At 42.8% G+C, this 17,889-nt stretch overlaps 1 protein-coding gene across 2 annotated transcripts in view; it reads right to left on the bottom strand.

Moving 5' to 3' along the window:
- Positions 1–17,889, bottom strand: part of Arhgap31 (Rho GTPase activating protein 31) — a 104,882-nt gene that overhangs the window by 12,389 nt on the left and 74,604 nt on the right. The window contains exons 4-10 of one of the 2 annotated variants that reach the window (XM_046458089.2): positions 11,654–11,736; positions 10,618–10,725; positions 9,833–9,975; positions 6,479–6,677; positions 5,021–5,145; positions 3,491–3,553; positions 602–1,177 (exon numbers count right to left, since the gene is read on the bottom strand). In XM_046458089.2, the coding sequence (XP_046314045.1) occupies positions 602–1,177; positions 3,491–3,553; positions 5,021–5,145; positions 6,479–6,677; positions 9,833–9,975; positions 10,618–10,725; positions 11,654–11,736 (1,297 nt within the window). The remainder of the gene's footprint in view (positions 1–601; positions 1,178–3,490; positions 3,554–5,020; positions 5,146–6,478; positions 6,678–9,832; positions 9,976–10,617; positions 10,726–11,653; positions 11,737–17,889) is intronic. The other variant, XM_046458090.2, reaches the window with a different exon arrangement.

The following is a 17,889-nucleotide window of genomic DNA, read 5'->3' as shown; positions in this document are numbered from 1 at the left end:
GCCTGGAGACTCAAATCTGGCCCATTTTACAACCTATTAACCTAGCAACAGTGATTGGTGCAAGGTTGGGCCTGTGACTCAACTAGACCCAATCAGAATCCTCCCTGCATTTGAGATAAGGAAATTGAGGAACAGATGCTTTTTCTTCAGGCTGGGTTTGCTGGCCATGTTTTCTATAGATATGAGGGATGGATGGATGAGGAGAGGATGAGTCTGGGAGAGCTAAATCCCCAATTCCAGCTTTGTAGCTCAGCATTCTATACTGTGATCTTTTCCTGCTGCCTTCTCACTATGAGCAAATAAAATAATAAGTAACATTTATTGGGAAGTTGCTGTTCTAAGAACTTGGCATGTATTAATGCATATTTACAACTCTTCTAGAGAAGGTACAATTATTAACATCATCATTCCCATTTTACACATTAAGAATCCAAGGCACAGAGAAATGGCAGAGCCTGGATTTGTATTTAGGCAGTCTGGCTCTAGAGCTCACAATCCCAACCACTTGACCTCATTGCCTTGCAAACTCAAAAAAAAAAAAAAAATCAAGACTTAATTTTTCTCTCTTGCCCGGGAAATCTCCCTCTCTCCCCTGTTTTACCTGTAGAAGTCTCGGCTCCCAGTGGTTTCTCCTCTTCTGGCCAACCTCCGCTCTCTGACCCCTGGAAAGAAAACTCTTCTAGGCTGGAGAGAGACTGCAACTCCTTTGGGGGTGTTCTGCACGGGGTGCTGTTGGTGCTGATTACCGCGGACACTCGGAGCGGCACGGACACCGCAAAGGGCTCGGAGATGTTCAGCGCCTTGCGCTGGTGACGCGGCGAGTGCTCCATCTGGAAGAGGCTGCTGGTGAATACGGACTTGCTAGGGCTGTCGCTCGAGGTATAAAACATACCCAGCATCTTTGGGGCTATTTGCTCGCTCTCTGGGTCCTCGATCGGCCGGAACACCTTCAGTTGCTCCGGTGGGGGACGGATCTGAGTGCACTGAAGTTGGCTTCGGTCGCTGCTCACATCAAAGCCCCCCTCCGCGCCCGCGGGCATCCCCTCCTGGCCCCATTCACCCTCCTGCTTGCTGAGGTCACAGGAGCTGCCAGTGCTGGTGGAGTGCATTTTCGTGGCTGGAATGAAAAATCCACCCGTGGTGACTGTTCGGTTGAAATTTCCTTTGGTTTCTTTTCCTAGTGAAAAAGAACAGGCAGGTGGTCAGCAGCCTGGGTACACACATCGCTTCAGGCCTTCCGGTAAGAGCAGGCACATTACAGTTGAGTTCTGGAAAGGTGTAGCAACCTAGTAAGGGCACACTATCTGGATGAAACTGAGTACCTGACATTCAGTTGGCAAAGGGAGCAAGCACTGCTCCCCTTCTCCTCCACGTGCTGGGGATTGAACCCAGGGGCGCTTAACCACTAAGCCACATCCCCCGTCACTCCCCCCCCCCCTTTTTTTTTGAGACAGGGTCTTGCTAAGTTGCTGAGGCTGGCCTTGAACTCATAGTCCTCCTGCCTCAGCCTCCCAAGCCGCTGGGATTATAGGCGTGCATTTTCTCATATGCACAGAATTTTGGCACCATCCTTTGAAAGGTCCATTTGCTACTGTGCTATACTCTCTGTTCCAAACTCTGCAAGGAGAGCAGCTTCCATAAGCAGGCCATTTTTAAGACTGCTACCAAGCACTAAATGTAGAATTTTTAAGACATACTAGCTCTTTTTATTATGCCATTAAAATTTTAACAGTTTTTTCTATTTGGTTTCTGATTTTAATAAGTCCATCCCTCAGTCTCCAAAGCAGCAGTTACATTAAATGTAGATTGTGGGGGAAAAAATAGATGGGGGGTGGCAGAATGATGTTTGCTCAAAAGGAAGAAGACAAAAAAAGGGCAAAATAACAATCTTGTTTTATTTTAAAACTTCCAAACTTATTATTGCATGTGTTCTCTGGCAGATGGACCCAGACAGGGGTTTGATTTCCCAGCAAGGAAACCAATGCTGTTCTCAGCTAAACCTTTCCCCCTTTCCCTGGGCTTCTTCCTGTTGATTCAGAGGCTGAGAAGCTAGAAATGTAAATTAACTAAATGTTAGAAAGCACAGTTGTGAGGAGCAAGTTCTTGACTGACTTAAGTAGTGAAGGCAAAGGAAAGTCCACATGGGGACTAAATAAGCTGAGATGACATGTGAGTTTCCAGGGCTCTGGGACATGATTTCTAAATTGATAACAAGCACAATGCTGAGTATCTTGCATAATTTTATGTTGAAAATTCTTATGACCACACTGTAAAGGAAATGTATTCATTCCCTTTAACATGTGAGGAGACCGACTCAAAAGATAGATGACCTGCCCAGCACCCATGTACGTCATATTGCAGCAGATGATGATATATTAAATCCTGCAAGAACTTTCCTAAGAGGTTTCAAAACCAAAGCAAATTGATGAATATAAACAAAAGAAAATGCTAAAAGTGTCAACACCATTTAAAAAGATCTCACTGAGAATTTTCAGGTTTAGATTTTTTTTTTTTTAAGCTGTTTTATGGGGCTGGGGTTTTGGCTCAGTGGTGGAGGGCTTGCTTGGCATGTGTGAGGCACTGGGTTTGATTCTCAGCACCACATGTAAATAAATAAATAAAAATAAAGGTCCACTGACAACTAAAAAATATATTTAAAAAAAGCTGTTTTGAGTATTTCCTGATTCTCATGTTGCCTCATTTATCAAAGAGAAAAATGTCTTTCATTAAAGTCATTGGAAAGTCATGGGATAAATATACAGTAGGTTGAGCAGTCTGCTGCCAGGGAAGCCCTTTGTCTTGTAGTTTGTAATTGGGCTTGTTTGTTTCCTTTAAAAAAAAAATAGAGGAGAGGGAGAGAGGCAAATCAGTCCTTAAGGCTAGAGCTGTGAGAACACATACGGTTTCATGTCATTTTGGTGATGCATGTCACCTCATGTGTAACTGTCCACATATCTACGCGCAAAAAGGAAATCATGTGCAAACTGCACACACCTGATGCACAGCAGGTACTTGCTCCATGTTTACTGGTAAATAATAAATGAATGAATGATTCTGCCAATTCAGAATCATGACTTGGCAAGCATTATGAAACTCATGCCTATAGAAATACTCAAATTCAAGACAACCATCTAGGCGTAAAGCCATGAGGCATGAACCAATCAATATTTGGCTCTTCTTTCTGCCTGAGCTGCTTCTGCCTTACTTTTCAGGTATTGACCCTTTATCTGATTCAGGTTTGAATGAAAAGTGCCTGTGGTCTCCCTTATGGCTAGAGGAGTCTCGAGAAAAAAGGAAAGCTCTTTAGGTCTAGCTGGGTGATAGAGTAGAGGATGTTACAGCAAGAGCCAGGTGAAGCCCTTGAGTTTGAGGGACTGGGTGCTTCTGTGAGATCACGACCACGGAGGAGCAGCCTGACAACTTAAGCCCGGGGTGAGCTCCAATCTCCCATTTGTGATCCCCAGCTTAGAAACTAAGTGTACAAACTCACCTTCCACAGGCACTGAACACAGCGAGTCCATGCTTTTAGCTGGTCGGATAGTAGCCTTCTCTACTAAAGACAAAAGAAAAAATATTCCTGAGGAATGCATATTAAGAGGAAGCATTCACAACAGTAGGTCAGGTTATAGGCACATAAGAAAAAAATTCTTTTAGAAAAATTTTTCAAGCTTTTATGTTTATCTCCTCAGAAAACATTTTCCTGGTTCACTCTAGAAGTTCCTACTTTCTTAATTAAATTGGGCTTACAAATAAGGAACATTGATAAATCAAAATTTTATTAATATTTTACAGAGAAAAGAAAATTTTGCAATTTTGTCAAGTAATTATTAGCAAATGAGGAGTCCTGAACCTAATTTAATTGTACAAATAGTATCCATGGGTCCCAGGTAACCCCTCCTAATTGGCAGGCTAGCAGCAGAATTCTTGGCTGTAGTCAAGTCTATCAGCACCCAGGAATTTGGTACAACAGGTGAGAGGGCCAGGGTGGGAAGTGGGTAACGAGCATCACTTTTCTCCCCAGGTGCAGATTTGTTCCTTGAAGTCTGTAACGTGGTTGTTCCTCCAACAAACTCACCCACCAACTCATGCTGGGACAGATTTCAACCAAACCAAACTTGCTTTGAGCACCTGTTATATACCTGGTGTGTTCTACATATCTTTGTAAGCTCCCACAGCAGGGTTTTGGAAAAGTGTGGCTTAAATGAATAAAAACTTATTCCAGGCACAGTAATAGTAATTGCTATGGTTTGAGTGCACCCCCTGCCCCAAGTTCATATGTTAGAATCTTAATTCCTCAGTACAGCAGTGTTGTGAGGTGGGACCTAGTAGGAGGTGTCCAGGTCATGGGGACAGTGCCCTCATGAATGAATCAATGCCTTTCTCCCAGGAAGGGATTAGCAATTTCCAAGAGTTTGTCCCCCTTTTAGTTATTCTGCACTCACTTGCTTACATTCCTCTTTCCACCATGAGTAAAGCAAAATGAAGCTTTCACCAGAAGTCAAGCAGATACCAGCACCATGCTTGGACTTTCTAACCTCTAAAACAGTGAGCCAAAATAAAGAACTGTGTTCTTTATAAATCACCCAGTCTCAGGTATTTTTCTATAGCAACAGAAAACAGACTAAGCTAGACATGTTCCCAAACATCATCTCTTTTTAGAGAGCTGAGCGGGATGGAAAGTAGTTTCTCTGAGGTCAAATCTTGCTAAGACAAAAAGGTGGGGGGTCAGAAGCTGAGCAGAGCCCCAGGACTATAGCCATCGAGGTCATTCTGCATTCAGACAGATCAGGGTTTGAATCCCAACTCTGCTGCTTTTGGGCTCCTCAGACAAGCAGCTTAGTGCTTGGCTTTGATAACTGTATTACATTTATGTAAGATGTTAGTACTGGAGGAAGCTGCATGGAGGATATATAGGTTCTTTGTGTGCAATTTATTTTAAGTCAGAAAAAAAATATATATTTTTTTTAACAAAAGGTCCCCCTGATTCATTTATAAGTTTTTCTTTCAGGGCCTTTCTTACCTGAGAGCCTCTGTCCTCTCACAAATACACTCCCATTTCTACTCAGCTTTGATTTGGAGTCTGATCCAGAACGTCCCAGGTTAAATATAGATTTCCACTTCTTTGATTTACTGGAAAGCTTTCTCCTAAAAATGTCAAGCCATAAGAAGTTAATTTAACTTGTCATTTCAAGGAGACTGTCAAATTGAGAAAGATTTCAATCGTCTTAGTTGTGAATGGTTCTGATATTTTAGGAAATTCCCCTCTAAAATTCAAGTTGAGCCTGACTTTCACACAGTCTGGAGATGCCCTCGGTGACTGAGCTAAGCTTTCATGAATCAGAGCAAAGACCCTTTTTTCCAGGGCCAGAGACAAAGCCATTAGTTAGAGGCAGGGTTGGTAGAAAACAGAGGCACAGATTGGGAGACTCAGGTCATCAGTAACCACACAGTTCTGAATTCTGATAGGAACTCAGGTAAGAGTGTAGCCCTGGCTCTTCAAAGATACCAATTTCCATCCCATCCCTCCATCCCACCACCCCTGGTTCGGGGGATTGAACCCAGGAGTGCTCTAACACTGAGCTACATCCCCAACTCTTTTTATTTTGAGACCAGATCTTGCTAAATTGCTAAGGATGGCCTTGAACTAGAGATTCTTCTGCCTCAACCTCCCAAGTAGGTAGAATCACAATTGTGTACCACCATACCCTTAGTATGTCTTTATAATAATCCAAGACAGGTCTGTAATGTTGATGGGTAGTTCTACACTTGGCTTATTTTTTTTTTTCCCCAAGCACTTGGCCTTGGGGTGTATTTTAATAGGTGCCATTCTTTGGAGTTTACCCCAGCTTTGACTGAAAGACAGAGAAAATGTACTTAATGTTCCTTCCAAGGCATTCATCTTCCTGATCCCGGGGAGGGAGTCTCATTCCCCACTGATTTAGGAAGAGGTGAGTGGGCTCAGTTCCAGGAGGGCATGATCCACTCACTGAAGGAAACAGGGGTTTCTCCCCAGAAAAGCTCAGGCATGCTGTTCAGTTGTCAACTTGGCCTCTGTCTTGGATTCTTCCTCTGTGCCTCCTATAATGTCATGTGGGTATGGAGACCAGGCCGAGGGGTCAAGTTTTTCTTTTCAATAAACTTCCTCTTGTAACCACAAGCCTATTTTATCTAAGGAGTAAAGGATTTAGCTTGACACATGACAAGACTCTCGTCCTACGACCCCACTTCCATCGTGGTGCTTGGGGTCTTTTTGGGTCACCCGGGATCTCAGTCATTGTCTGAGACAATGAGTGATGGATGGCATCACCACTGGGAAGAGTGCGCTGTGGAGACAGCTCCCTTCTCTTCTGCAAGTTTTCTTTACACACCCGCTAGACGGCATCCCCAACCCACACTTCCATCAAGACCCCGAGACTACCTCTCCTCCTCTCTCTCCCTCCGCTCTGCATCCCCCAGAATTTTAAAAGAATGCACTTGCTTGTTGTCTGGTAGCTCCAGGACAGTGTGGAAGAGGGTGCCCATGGGAGGCACAATCTCAGGCAGGCTGTTCTCCCTCCTTTCCTTCCGGGCAGGATGGTTAGTAGCCAGGTTGCGGGCCTGAGCTTCCTCCAGGCTTACCAACTTCATGGGCAGGGACAGGGCTGGCAGCGTCAGGCTCTTTATGATGGGCCGATTTTCTATAAAGGAAAAAGAAGAGCTCGGTCTGGGAGGAGGCCCATGCATGTCCAGCCAGATTCACCATCCACAGCCCCTCAATTCTGACCTCACACCAAGGGGCTGAGTGCTAATTCTGGCTTCTCTTGGGCCTGATGGGACCTGGGGCTGAGGCTGCACACAGAAAACTTGCAAATCTTCTAGGCAGACTACCTACAGGGTAAACAGGGCCCTCAGGAAATAGCTTCATTTTCTGTACTATTTGGAGGGACCACTCATTCATTCATTCAACAAATATATGTTGAGTGATGACTATGATCTACAGTATAAAATGTGGGTCTTTACTCCTGAAACCTCTGCCTAGTGCTTTGGTGAGATGGATATGTCTGTCCAGCCACAGAGGTGGCTTGACTCAGCAAGGGTAAGACAGGAGCCTGCCTGCCCATCCTCCCTCGTGCTGGAGAACAACCACTCCTGGATCACCTAGGTGTTTATCTCTAAAGGAAAAGCACATTTTACACACCACACTTCTCCTGAGAGAGATGTAGCTCTTTACATACCTCCCAGTTATCTTCTAGAGTGTGTAGCTAATCCTTTCCTATTTTGTGGTATTCTTCTTAGGAATGGAATTGATGATGACAATCAATGATATATAGGGTTATCTCTTTTCTACATCAGTGGTTGTTGGGGCAGGGGGGTTGCATAACCCCAGCAAAGGGCATTAGTTAATGTCTGGAGACATTTTGATTGTCATGAATGTGTGCCGGACAGCTACTGGCATCTAGTAGGTAGATATCAGGGAAGCTACTGAACACCACAAATTGCACAGAACAGCAACCCACAACAAGAATTATCTGGCACCAGATATCAGTAAAACTGAGGTTGAGAAATCCTGATCTAAGTTTAAAAGGAGCCTAAGTTTGCTTCTATTTAGCCTTTGGTGACTTTGCCAGCTTTCTGTGACTTCTGAAGGTGTGAAGAGACTTGCAGACAAGTTGGATGATGACACCATTTCTCTTTGCAGAGCATGACTCACTCTAGTGGAAGGAAATGAAGACACTGAAAAGGACTGGTAGAAAATGGGAACAGTAAGTGACAGTGGGGTGTTGCCAGGAAGATAAGCACAGCAGCCATTCTGCAGGGCTGTGGTTAAATACATCCTGTGATCCTGAAAATATTTCAGAACGTTTCTGAGTTTAACCCAGTTTTCCAACTTAACCTAAAGGAGAGTAAAAATGTTTAAATTTAATTCACTTCTGGTATTTGTTGATAGATTCTAGATTATCATTTTCATTAATTATTTATTGACTTACATCACTTTGGGAGCAACTGGGACAATGGGAAGAATGTGGACTGCAGGGTGGGAGGCTGAGATTCAGTAGCCACATCTGCCTCAGTTCCTGGCCTGCTCATCATCTCTGCTGAGATGTGTAACAGCCATCTGACTTCATAATTCACAGCAGAGCTTGCAATTTGTGCTCCTTCCCCTCTCTGTTCTCTCTCTTTGGAACATTTATCCCCTAGATCCTCACTTGGTTGATTTCCCCGTATCATTCAGGTTTCAGTTCAAGGATCACTTTATCAGAGGCTACGGCCAAAATAACACCCCAAAGTCACTAACCATTGCATTACTGTGATCTATTTTCCTCTTACTTGTTTTCTTTGAAGTGATAATATATTTATTTTTTATTTTTTTAAAGTGATAATATATTTATTTATAAGATATATTGCTGTCTTGCTGCTCAGATCATAGTTATGTGCAAGGAAGCTACTTTGTTATTTTGTGCACTGATATGTCCCCAGAGTCTAGGACACTGCCTGCTATATAGGTGGTACTCAGTGCACACTATTTTTTAATAAATCTTGGAGCTATCACAATCTCTCTGACCTCAGTATTCTCATCTATAAAATAAAGGTATTGGATTCTGATCCACAAAACTGGAGCATTGCATAAATTTAACTTCCTAGATGTCTCTGTTAGATGACATGCATGTATTGCCTCGTGAGGAGAATGCCCCTGTTTTTTCTTGGGATGTTATGCACATCATATTCTGTCTGCAGCCTTCGAAAGCTATTAAGTTAACAGTGAAGACTGAGGAGGAAAGGAACTAACATTTACTGATGGTTCAAAACAGGCCCTATACATACTAAAACAGGTTTTTGGAGCCAGGAAGACCTAGATTGGTACCCAAACTCTCTCAGTTGAGTCAATTGCAATAGATTATTCTGGTTTCCCTAAATATACTAACTGAATGGGAAAAATATTTTAATCAGTTAACAAATATTTTGCAGACATGGGTCTCATACACCACTGACCAGTAGTGTCAGCATCACCTGGAAACTTGTTAGAAATGTACATTATCTGTTGCACTATAGGTGATTGGACTAGAAACTCTGGTCCAGTAATCCATGTTTTAACAAGCCCATCAGGTATCTCTGATGCACACCAATGCTGGAAAACCAGTTTCATTCACAAATGAGAAATCAAGAAAACCAGGAATTCTGATCAACTGAATTTACAGTTTTTACAAATTAGGTTTGCAGGAGTTTAAGCAGCATAAGCCAATTCACTCCTAGCATTCATTGTATCATGAGATGCCCATAAGCACACATATTCAGTTTTGTATGCTTACTGCCTGGTACAAGGTAAAATGAATGAAGCACTCAGGAAATACATTCTGAATATGCATGTGGGTGTGAGCCTACTGCCTCTTAACTCATTCACTTAAGACTTCAAGGCAATGGCATATGGTTCTTCAGAAACATCACAGTGAAAGTAAATCATCAAGGAGAAAAATGTTGCCCGTGCCTTTTTTGATGACCAAGAGTTTAAGAACTCACTAAACCAATGGAACGTTTTTCTAGTTCTAGTCCACCACACCACATTCATGGGGTAGGTTACGTGTTCAACCAATCAAAAACGTGCTAAAGCCACAGGCAAACACACCATATTTTCACTGCACACCTATACATGTATATATGCAGGATCGCCAGACAATGACAGGCAGTGGCCAGTGTGTGTGTGTGTGTGTGTGTGTGCGTGCGCGCACGCACACACACACACACACACACACGGCTAAAACCAAGCTCACCCTCACTTATTATTGGGCCCCATAACTAAGGCAAGAAAGGATAGGCTGGTGGGATAGATGGGGTAGATGCCAGGAGGAGTCATTACCATCATTCTCCAGAGACGCAGGAGCATCGTTGCTGAAGATTTGATCCACATGATTCAATATAAACTCAATCACCACTTGCTGGACCCGGACTGCAAGGAAAGCTGCATCTCCATTGCAACCAGTGGCCTCAATTTCTTTAGACCTGAACCGTGGAAGAAACATATTTACTGACTGAGTCTGCCTTACAACCTGAAGCAGTCAGGAGAGCCAGTGGGCCTTTTACACAGGCATCATCTCCTAAATCACTTTTAGAATATTTTAACTCTTAAGACCTATCAAAGGGTCTTTCCAAAGGCTGTAAAGCCCAACCCACTGAAACTTAAAACAGTTATCTGGAATTATATGCTACAAGACTATAAACACTATCCCATAAACATATGGGATCCCTTCCCACCTCCACCCATTAGTCCCGTGGAGCAGGTCATCTTTTGCAAAGTCACATGAAGCAGTTGATTCAAGTTATAGCAAGTTGTACCCCCACCAAAGCCAAGAAAAAGCCAATGAACCTAGAGAAAACAAAGGCCTTTTCAAGAAACTATAACATACAGATCTATAACTTTAGCCACACCTCGATCTAACAAATGCCTTTGGAACCCAGAGTTTCCAAGTTAGCAGCCAAACAGTTTAGGTGATTAAAATCACCCTTCGTTGGCATGGGCTATAACAGATTACTAAGCTACCAGTTTGTTTCAAAGAGATTCAATTTTGAAGAATCCAGGTTCCATTTGCTTTGGTGGGCTCTGAGCCCACCAGGGTGGGGTGAAGGTGAGGGTGTGGTGTTTACCTGAGGAGGTTTGGTGCCCACACCAGGGCCAGGTTCCTGGCATGCATGTTGGTCTTGCTGCTGAAGGAGGCGATGTGGGCCAGGTGTCGAATCAGGTATTCCAAGGTCCTGTAATATATATATATATATATTTTTTTTTTTGACAAAGCACAAAACCACAGGGCCTGTGTGAAGCCTGAAATCTGGTGATAATTTCTAAGTTTGGATTTAAGAGACTCTACTCCCATCTTATGAATTCTGAAGGCTTGTTGGAAGTAAATTTCTGGGCCATGGCACCTTGGCCTGGGGTAGGGACAGGGATCAGTCTTAGAAGCCAGCTGAGTCCCACGGAGCACTAGTTAGAGACAGAACCAGGGAATCACAGATCTCATGGCTGAGGAGGCTTGGTGACCACTTGCTCTTCTAAGACCCTTCAGGATAGCCTCCCCACAGTCTTTAAATAGGTTCTCACTGAAGAGCCCACTCTCTTTTAAAAATTCTTCCAGGTATAGATAAGTTGGTACTTGTTAGGAAACTCATCTCATGGATGAACAACATGTGACTGCTAGGAAATTTTTTCTTACACCACATCAAAATCTGCCCCCTTGTATAAGATGGGCAGGGGTGGGGAACCCTGGGAAAGGGGGTGAAAATAGGGCTAAGCTGTGAGACTGAAACCAAAGGAGGGAGATGATGTAAGGACCAGTACTGATGAGCAGTATAGAGCTCAGTCAGCCTAGGGCTCCAGAGCCACAGTCATCCCTGCTGAAGAGCCATCTGGGTTTCCATCTTCTGGTCATGCTATAAATCTAGGTGAGAACCAAAGATGTCACTGACTTTGTGATCAGAATGACTTCCCATGGGACTCTTGATGAGTGCCCTGCTAGTGACTTGGGAGACAGGCTGCCCTTTACTACAGTGACCCTGGTCTGGTACCAGCACAATTTGATCACTCATTTCCTAATGCCCCCAGGAGAGCCATGCTCCCATTTATCATGACACCCTACCATTATACCACACTAAGAGTCTACATATTTCTTTTTCCAAGGATTCTTACCTATAATGGGATGGGGGAAGCTCCTGGATAATATTTTGGATTCTGGCCAGTTGGCCTTCTTCTGGGCAATATGACACTGCCTCCTGTGGAGAGGAACATGAAGTCACCCAGTGAGTGCTCAGGAACATGAACACCTACTGGCCTGAGCTGTTATTACTCAATCCCCCGATTCCAGGCTCAAAACCATGCTTAGAGGGCAGATCCCCCTTCCTAAGGGCATGCTTTTCTATGAAACCAACCAACCAACTACAATTTCTGAGGGTTCCCATAATGAAGCATCTCATAGTGCATGCACTTGGCAATGGGTGGGCTGTTTGGGTCTCTGAGTGTCTTCAGATGGCTGTTGGTGTGTGGGTAAGGAAGTGTAAGGATCTGCAGGACTGGGTGTGCTCCTTGAATCCAAGCAGACTTTCAGAGATTCACTCGCATTCAGAGAGATCAGAGAGAGTGAGAAATTGAGCCTGCTGTCTCCACAGGAGCACAGGCCTCTCCACACCTAGCCTGTCACTATTCCATGACCTTGAGTCCTCAACTGCTGTCTCTCCTGGAAGCCAAGAAGCAGGAGAGATGTGCCTTCCTCAGCAGGGATAAGAGCTTTGTTCCTGAGACCTGGTGGCCTTGCCCCAACTTGCTTTCTGGTTACTTTCTGCATGGGTATTCTGCTCCTCCATCAGCCCCAGGGGAGGGGAGACAGTAATAGCATGAAAACAGTGTGCTTACAGGCCGGCCCTTGCTCATCTCTTACCTGCCAGAGTTGCTGTACCAGGCAGGAAGTTCTGGCTAGAGTCCCCTAATCCCAGCCCTGTGTCCCTGTCCTGAGGATCTGTCTAGTCTGTGCCCAGGCTCAAGGGCCTCTCCAGGGCAGAATGTGAGTGCTCATGAACTGCAGGCCTGGGTGTGCTCCCTGAGTCCAAGGCAATGGCAATCACTTTTTTTTTTAACTGATGTGTAACTTATGTATATTAAAAATGTACAACTCTTCAGCTACCATTCCATGTTTTTTTTTCCTCATATGTAAATGTCTGAGTAACCCTACCTAGACCAATATGTGCTTTAAAAGGGGCTCTTGATCTTTTATTTTCATATTTATTTTGTAGCACTGGGATTGAATCCAGGGTCTGGCTCATGCTTGGCAAGCACTATACCACCAAACCACCCCCACCCCCACCTTGATCTTGAATTCACAGGCATCTATATGGCTGATGCAATCTAATACTTCCTTTTGGTGTCACACACTTGTTTTATGTTTGCATACTGTTGTGGTTTGGATGTGAGGTTTACCCCCAAAGCTCATGTGTGACACAATGCAAGAAGGTTCAGAGGATAAATGACTGGGTTATAAGTCTTAACCTAATCAGTGAATTAATCCCCTGAGAGGGATTAACAGTGGTCACTGAAGTAATGGGGTGTGGCTGGAGAAGGTGGGACTTGGGGGTGTGGTTTGGGGGTATATATTTTTTATCTAAAGAGTAGAAAAATCTTTCTTTACCTTCTGATCATGATGTGAGCTGCTTCCCCCCACCACACTCTCCTGCCATGATGTTCAGTCTTACTTTGAGCTTCAAAGAATGGAGCCGGCTTTCTGTGGGCTAAGACCTCTGAAACTGTGAACCCCCAAATAAACTTTTTCCTCCCTTACAATTATTCTGGTCAGGTCCTTTAGTCACAGCAGTGAAAAGCTAAGACAAATATAATGCCAGGTATAATAATAAAATGCATTCTTTAATTTAATAAATAACTGTTTGCTGCAATATAACCAAAACTGAGATTCTAACAAATTATTTTCATGTATTATTTATCTCCATTCAGTCTTTGGCTATCATTTCCTGGCTGATATTCACACTCCTAACTGTAGTTTTTAGGCACTCATTTCTCATTAAGTGTGGAAGGCACTAACTTTACTTACTCTGTTTGCTGTGCCCTATTCTGAGCCACACCTCTATGTTCTAGCCTGACTTAGAGGAGTCCTGTCTCAGCCAGGACACCCCCAACCCTCTCACTTTCTCCTACTAAGTCCAATGTACTTATCTAGTGGGGTTATCAGTAAGTCAGTCTCTTCTGATAGAAGGAAAGCTCTCTAAATGCAGGAATGTGGTAAGTCCCCATTTACAGAACAGTGCTTGGCACATTATAGGTGAACCTTACTTACATGGGGACATCATGTCAGGGCTTTGTCCACCAAGTTTTTTCTAGTTTACCCTTTTTATTTAATTCAAGTCACACATATATACAGAAGCCCACCATTTTAAAAGGCAGTCAGAATTCTCTACAGGGAAAACTTGAGCTCTCTTTTCCTCAGCAGAGATGGGGAGAAATGTGGGGCCAGGAGCATTAACAGTCTCAGGGGTCCCAACCTCCTGCTGGGTCTGCCAGCCCAAGAGAGATTACAGCTGCAGGCCTTGCTCTGTAAAGACCTGAAGTATGGAGGGCCAGGGGCAAGGATGGGGTCTCCAGGAAGTTCCCTTTCTCTTCCTAGGAGTTGTTTCTCAGAAAATAGGATTGTGGAGTGGACCAACTCCAGAGTTAGGGAGAACCTCACAGGCAGGGCAAAGGGGAGCAGCTTCAGGGAAGGGAGGGGCTGCCGAATGCCTGTGGACCTTCCTAGTTCTGTGGTGCCTGCAGGGAGGGCTGGGAGGCCTGCCTCCTTCCTCTGCACCGACAGGATGGAGCTCTGCAAAGCTTTGCACCACTCCCCTTTAAAAAAATGTGTCTGGGGAATAAAGGTGCAGGTCAAGTTATCAATCCTCATGGAAAGTTCCTTTAATGTTTAGGAAGCTGTTAGTCATCTTTAGTCTCCAAGATGGAGCGCAGGCTTGCCCTAATGCCTGCAGGTCTCACTTGGGATTGGTGCTTATTTCATCATTCTCAGCCTCTCCCCATTCCACCCGAATCCTATCTAGAAGCTCTCTAGATCCTTGTTTTTCTCCTGGAGGGGTCAGGTCACTGTACATTGATTTTTAGTTTCTTTACTTTCCCCTGTCAGGATGGCACAACTGTCATTGAAATTAGGGAAGAGGTGTTGAAATTCTGACCTTCTTCTTCTTCTTTTTTTTTTTTTTTGCCTGTAGGAGAACTTCATTCAGGCCTGGCAAGGTGGTACTGCCCATAATCCCAGCTACTGGGGAGGCTGAGGAAGGAAGACCACAAGTTCTCCAGCCTCAGCAATTTAGTGAGACTCTGTCTCAAAATAAAAAGGGTTGGGAGGTAGCTCAGTGATAAAGCACCCCTGAATTCAACCCCCTCAGTCTTCCAAAAGAGAGAACTTCACTCCACATTAGCCAGGTCAATCTGGCTAAAGGCTAAATCTTAACTGAATCTATTAGTTCTTTCCCAATAGGTTTTAACAAGACCAGCTTCCTGCTCTTTGAGGACTTGGGAAAAGGCTGGGATCTGGTCCTGGTGGTAGGGCCCTTACTCAGGGGTTCTCTTTCCCCAAAGCTACCACTGCTACCACAGCTCTGCTGCCTGGAGAGCCCTATTGCTATCTATGGTGACTCAACACAACCAACCAGGAGCTCTCCCTTCCTGCTGTACCTAGCTGCAACTTCAAGTTTAATTAATTATTTAAAAATTGTTATAAATCCTCTTTATTGTTTTAAATTATTAGATTTTTTTAAAAAGGAGATTCATGTGCATGATAAAAACAAAACAAAATATCCGAAAAGATAAATAGAGGAAAGACTGAGGGTCTCCAGAGGTAACTACTGTATGTCCTTCATGGGTCTTTTGCATGTGACTTTGGCATACCTGTGGAAGCAAGCAAGTGATCTGGCCATCTGTGAGTTTCTCTTCTGAGTCTCCCATCACCTTCACTTTGCTGGCTAAGTGCTGGCCCACACTGGCCCTGCATGTTCCCTCAAGCTTGGCATGGACCAAGCCAAGGGCCTTTGCACCTGCTGATTCTTCTTGCCACCCTCTTCCCCCAGATACCTGCGCAATCTGTTCCCTTGCTTCATTGTCTCTGTTCAAATGTCACCTCATAGACAGACCTCTGATTATCCTAAAATACTGTCCTTTCCCCCACACCGTGTTATTTTTCTTCATTTTACTTATCAATAATTCTCATTATAACTCTATACCCTACATGTGTTTATCATCTTTCTTCGTCATTAAAATGTAAGTTTCACTAAAGCAAAAATAGTATCTGTCTTTCTCACCATTAAATCTCCAGCCCCTAGAACTATGCCTGCCAGTTGTATATAGTAGGTGAGCAATAAACATTTTTTGAATAAAATAAATGATTACATTAATATTTTGCATTGTGCTTGAAAGCACCAAGCAGCTACATTTGGGCCACACTTCCAGGATAGTATCATCTTAGGACCACTTTCCACCAAGATGAGTACAGCCTTGCTGAGGTAGCTTCCCTGGACTTTGGGCTCCTGGCTGGGTGACCAATCATCCTGGTTTGCCTGTTGAAGGATTTCTGCTGATATGGAACTTTCAGTGTAAAAAGTGGTCATTGGCCCCTTTGCAATGATCTTAAGCTCAGGCACTAGTTGTTTGCCTCTTCATTTAGATGATGTGTGCAGGTCAACAGCAACCTACCAGCAAACATTTACTAAGTAATAGTTACCATGTTTTCCAGTAGCTGAAGTACAAGGAAAAGAAACACACTAACTAATAAAATAGTTTGTGTCCTCAGGAAGCTTACATTTAATGAGCGAAACTGATACATAAAGAAATTATTTCAATATAAATATGTAATTATAGTACTTTCCCTAAAAACTCCAAATCAGCAATTTTTTCTACTTTGGGTGTAAGAATTTTAGCTTAATTGATCTGAACAAAACTGATTTTTTTTCCTAAAATGAATGGTGTATTTTTTTTCTGATAAAAATAAAGTGTAATGTGGTAGGTTGAATAATAACTACAAGGTCCTAATCCCTGGAGCATGGAAATGTTAAAGTATTTGGACTTAAGGTGTGATTAAGGTAAGGACCTTGAGCAGGGAGATTATTCTAGACTATCTGAGTGATCCCTAAAAGCAGTTTAGGAATCCTATGAACGAGATGCAGAGGGAGATTGATACAGTGAGAAGAAAAGGCAATGTGACCCTGGAGGCAGAGATGGGAGTGATGTGGCCGCCAGCCAAGGAATGTCAACCAACAGCTACCAGAAGCTGGGAAAAGCAAGGAGTGAATTTTTCTCTGGATCCTCTGGAGGGAGCACCAGCCCTGCTCAAACTTCAGGTTCAGCCTGGTGAAATTTATTTCAGACATCTGGCCTCCAGAACTGTGAGAGAATGAATTTCTGTACAGTCAATTGATTTGTGGTACTTCATTACAGCAACCACAGAACACTAATAATGTACTAAAAACTAAAATATGAAATTTGCAAAAAATAAAAATCACCCTTTATTGCACTACTCAGAAATAACCACCATCCACCTACTTATATAGGAAGCATAAAAGAAGTGGTCTGTTCCAGGCCTCTCAGCATCAAATATGAACACTGGAATCATTTCCTATTTAGTTTCACATACTGATTCCTGCCCCCATTTAACTTTCTGTTGTGACTAATAAACATTCATAAAAAATATAACTTTTCTTGGCTACACAGTTTAAAAAATAGATTTATTATTTATTATATCCAACTTCTATCTTGTAGATACAATTAAAAAATTTGGATATTATATATACCATTGCAATAAAAATATTTAGAAATCAGTTATTTTTGTATACACCTGATTATTACCTTATTGTAGAGTCCTAATTGGAGACTTATTGGATTAAAGAATATGAACATTTTAGGAACTTTGACAGGAATTTCTAATGACTTTCTGGAGTGTTCATCAAGTTTATATTTCCAGTAAAAAAGTGTAAAGAGTCAGTCTTATTATGAGCTTACCAGCATGAAATGATAATGTTTAAAAATTTTTTAAAATAAGCAATATATTTTCCTAATAATCAACAATTTTATAATAATTTTCTTTTTCTCTGAATTGTTAAAGTTCTTTGCTTCTTTGTTTAGAGGAGTGTTATGTGATTTTTCTCTTTACATTGATAAGTAGGAGTTCTATATAAAGAATATTAATCTCTTTTGTCATTTTATTATAAATAGTTTTTATAGTTAGCCACTTGCTTTTTAATTTTACTAATGTATTTTTTCTTAAATAATAATAATTATTATTATTATCATTATTATTTGCAGTACTGGGGATTGAACCCAGGGCCTCACACATGCTAAGGAAGTGATCTACCACTGTTACATGTCTTGATATTTACTGTGTTTTT

This window comes from Marmota monax, unplaced genomic scaffold (assembly GCF_021218885.2).
Source record: "Marmota monax isolate L192 unplaced genomic scaffold, Marmota_monax_Labrador192_F-V1.1 WCK01_AAM20220418_F8-fsc00052, whole genome shotgun sequence".
In the NCBI taxonomy this organism is placed as follows: domain Eukaryota; kingdom Metazoa; phylum Chordata; class Mammalia; order Rodentia; family Sciuridae; genus Marmota; species Marmota monax.
This window is presented reverse-complemented; position numbering and strand designations above follow the sequence as displayed.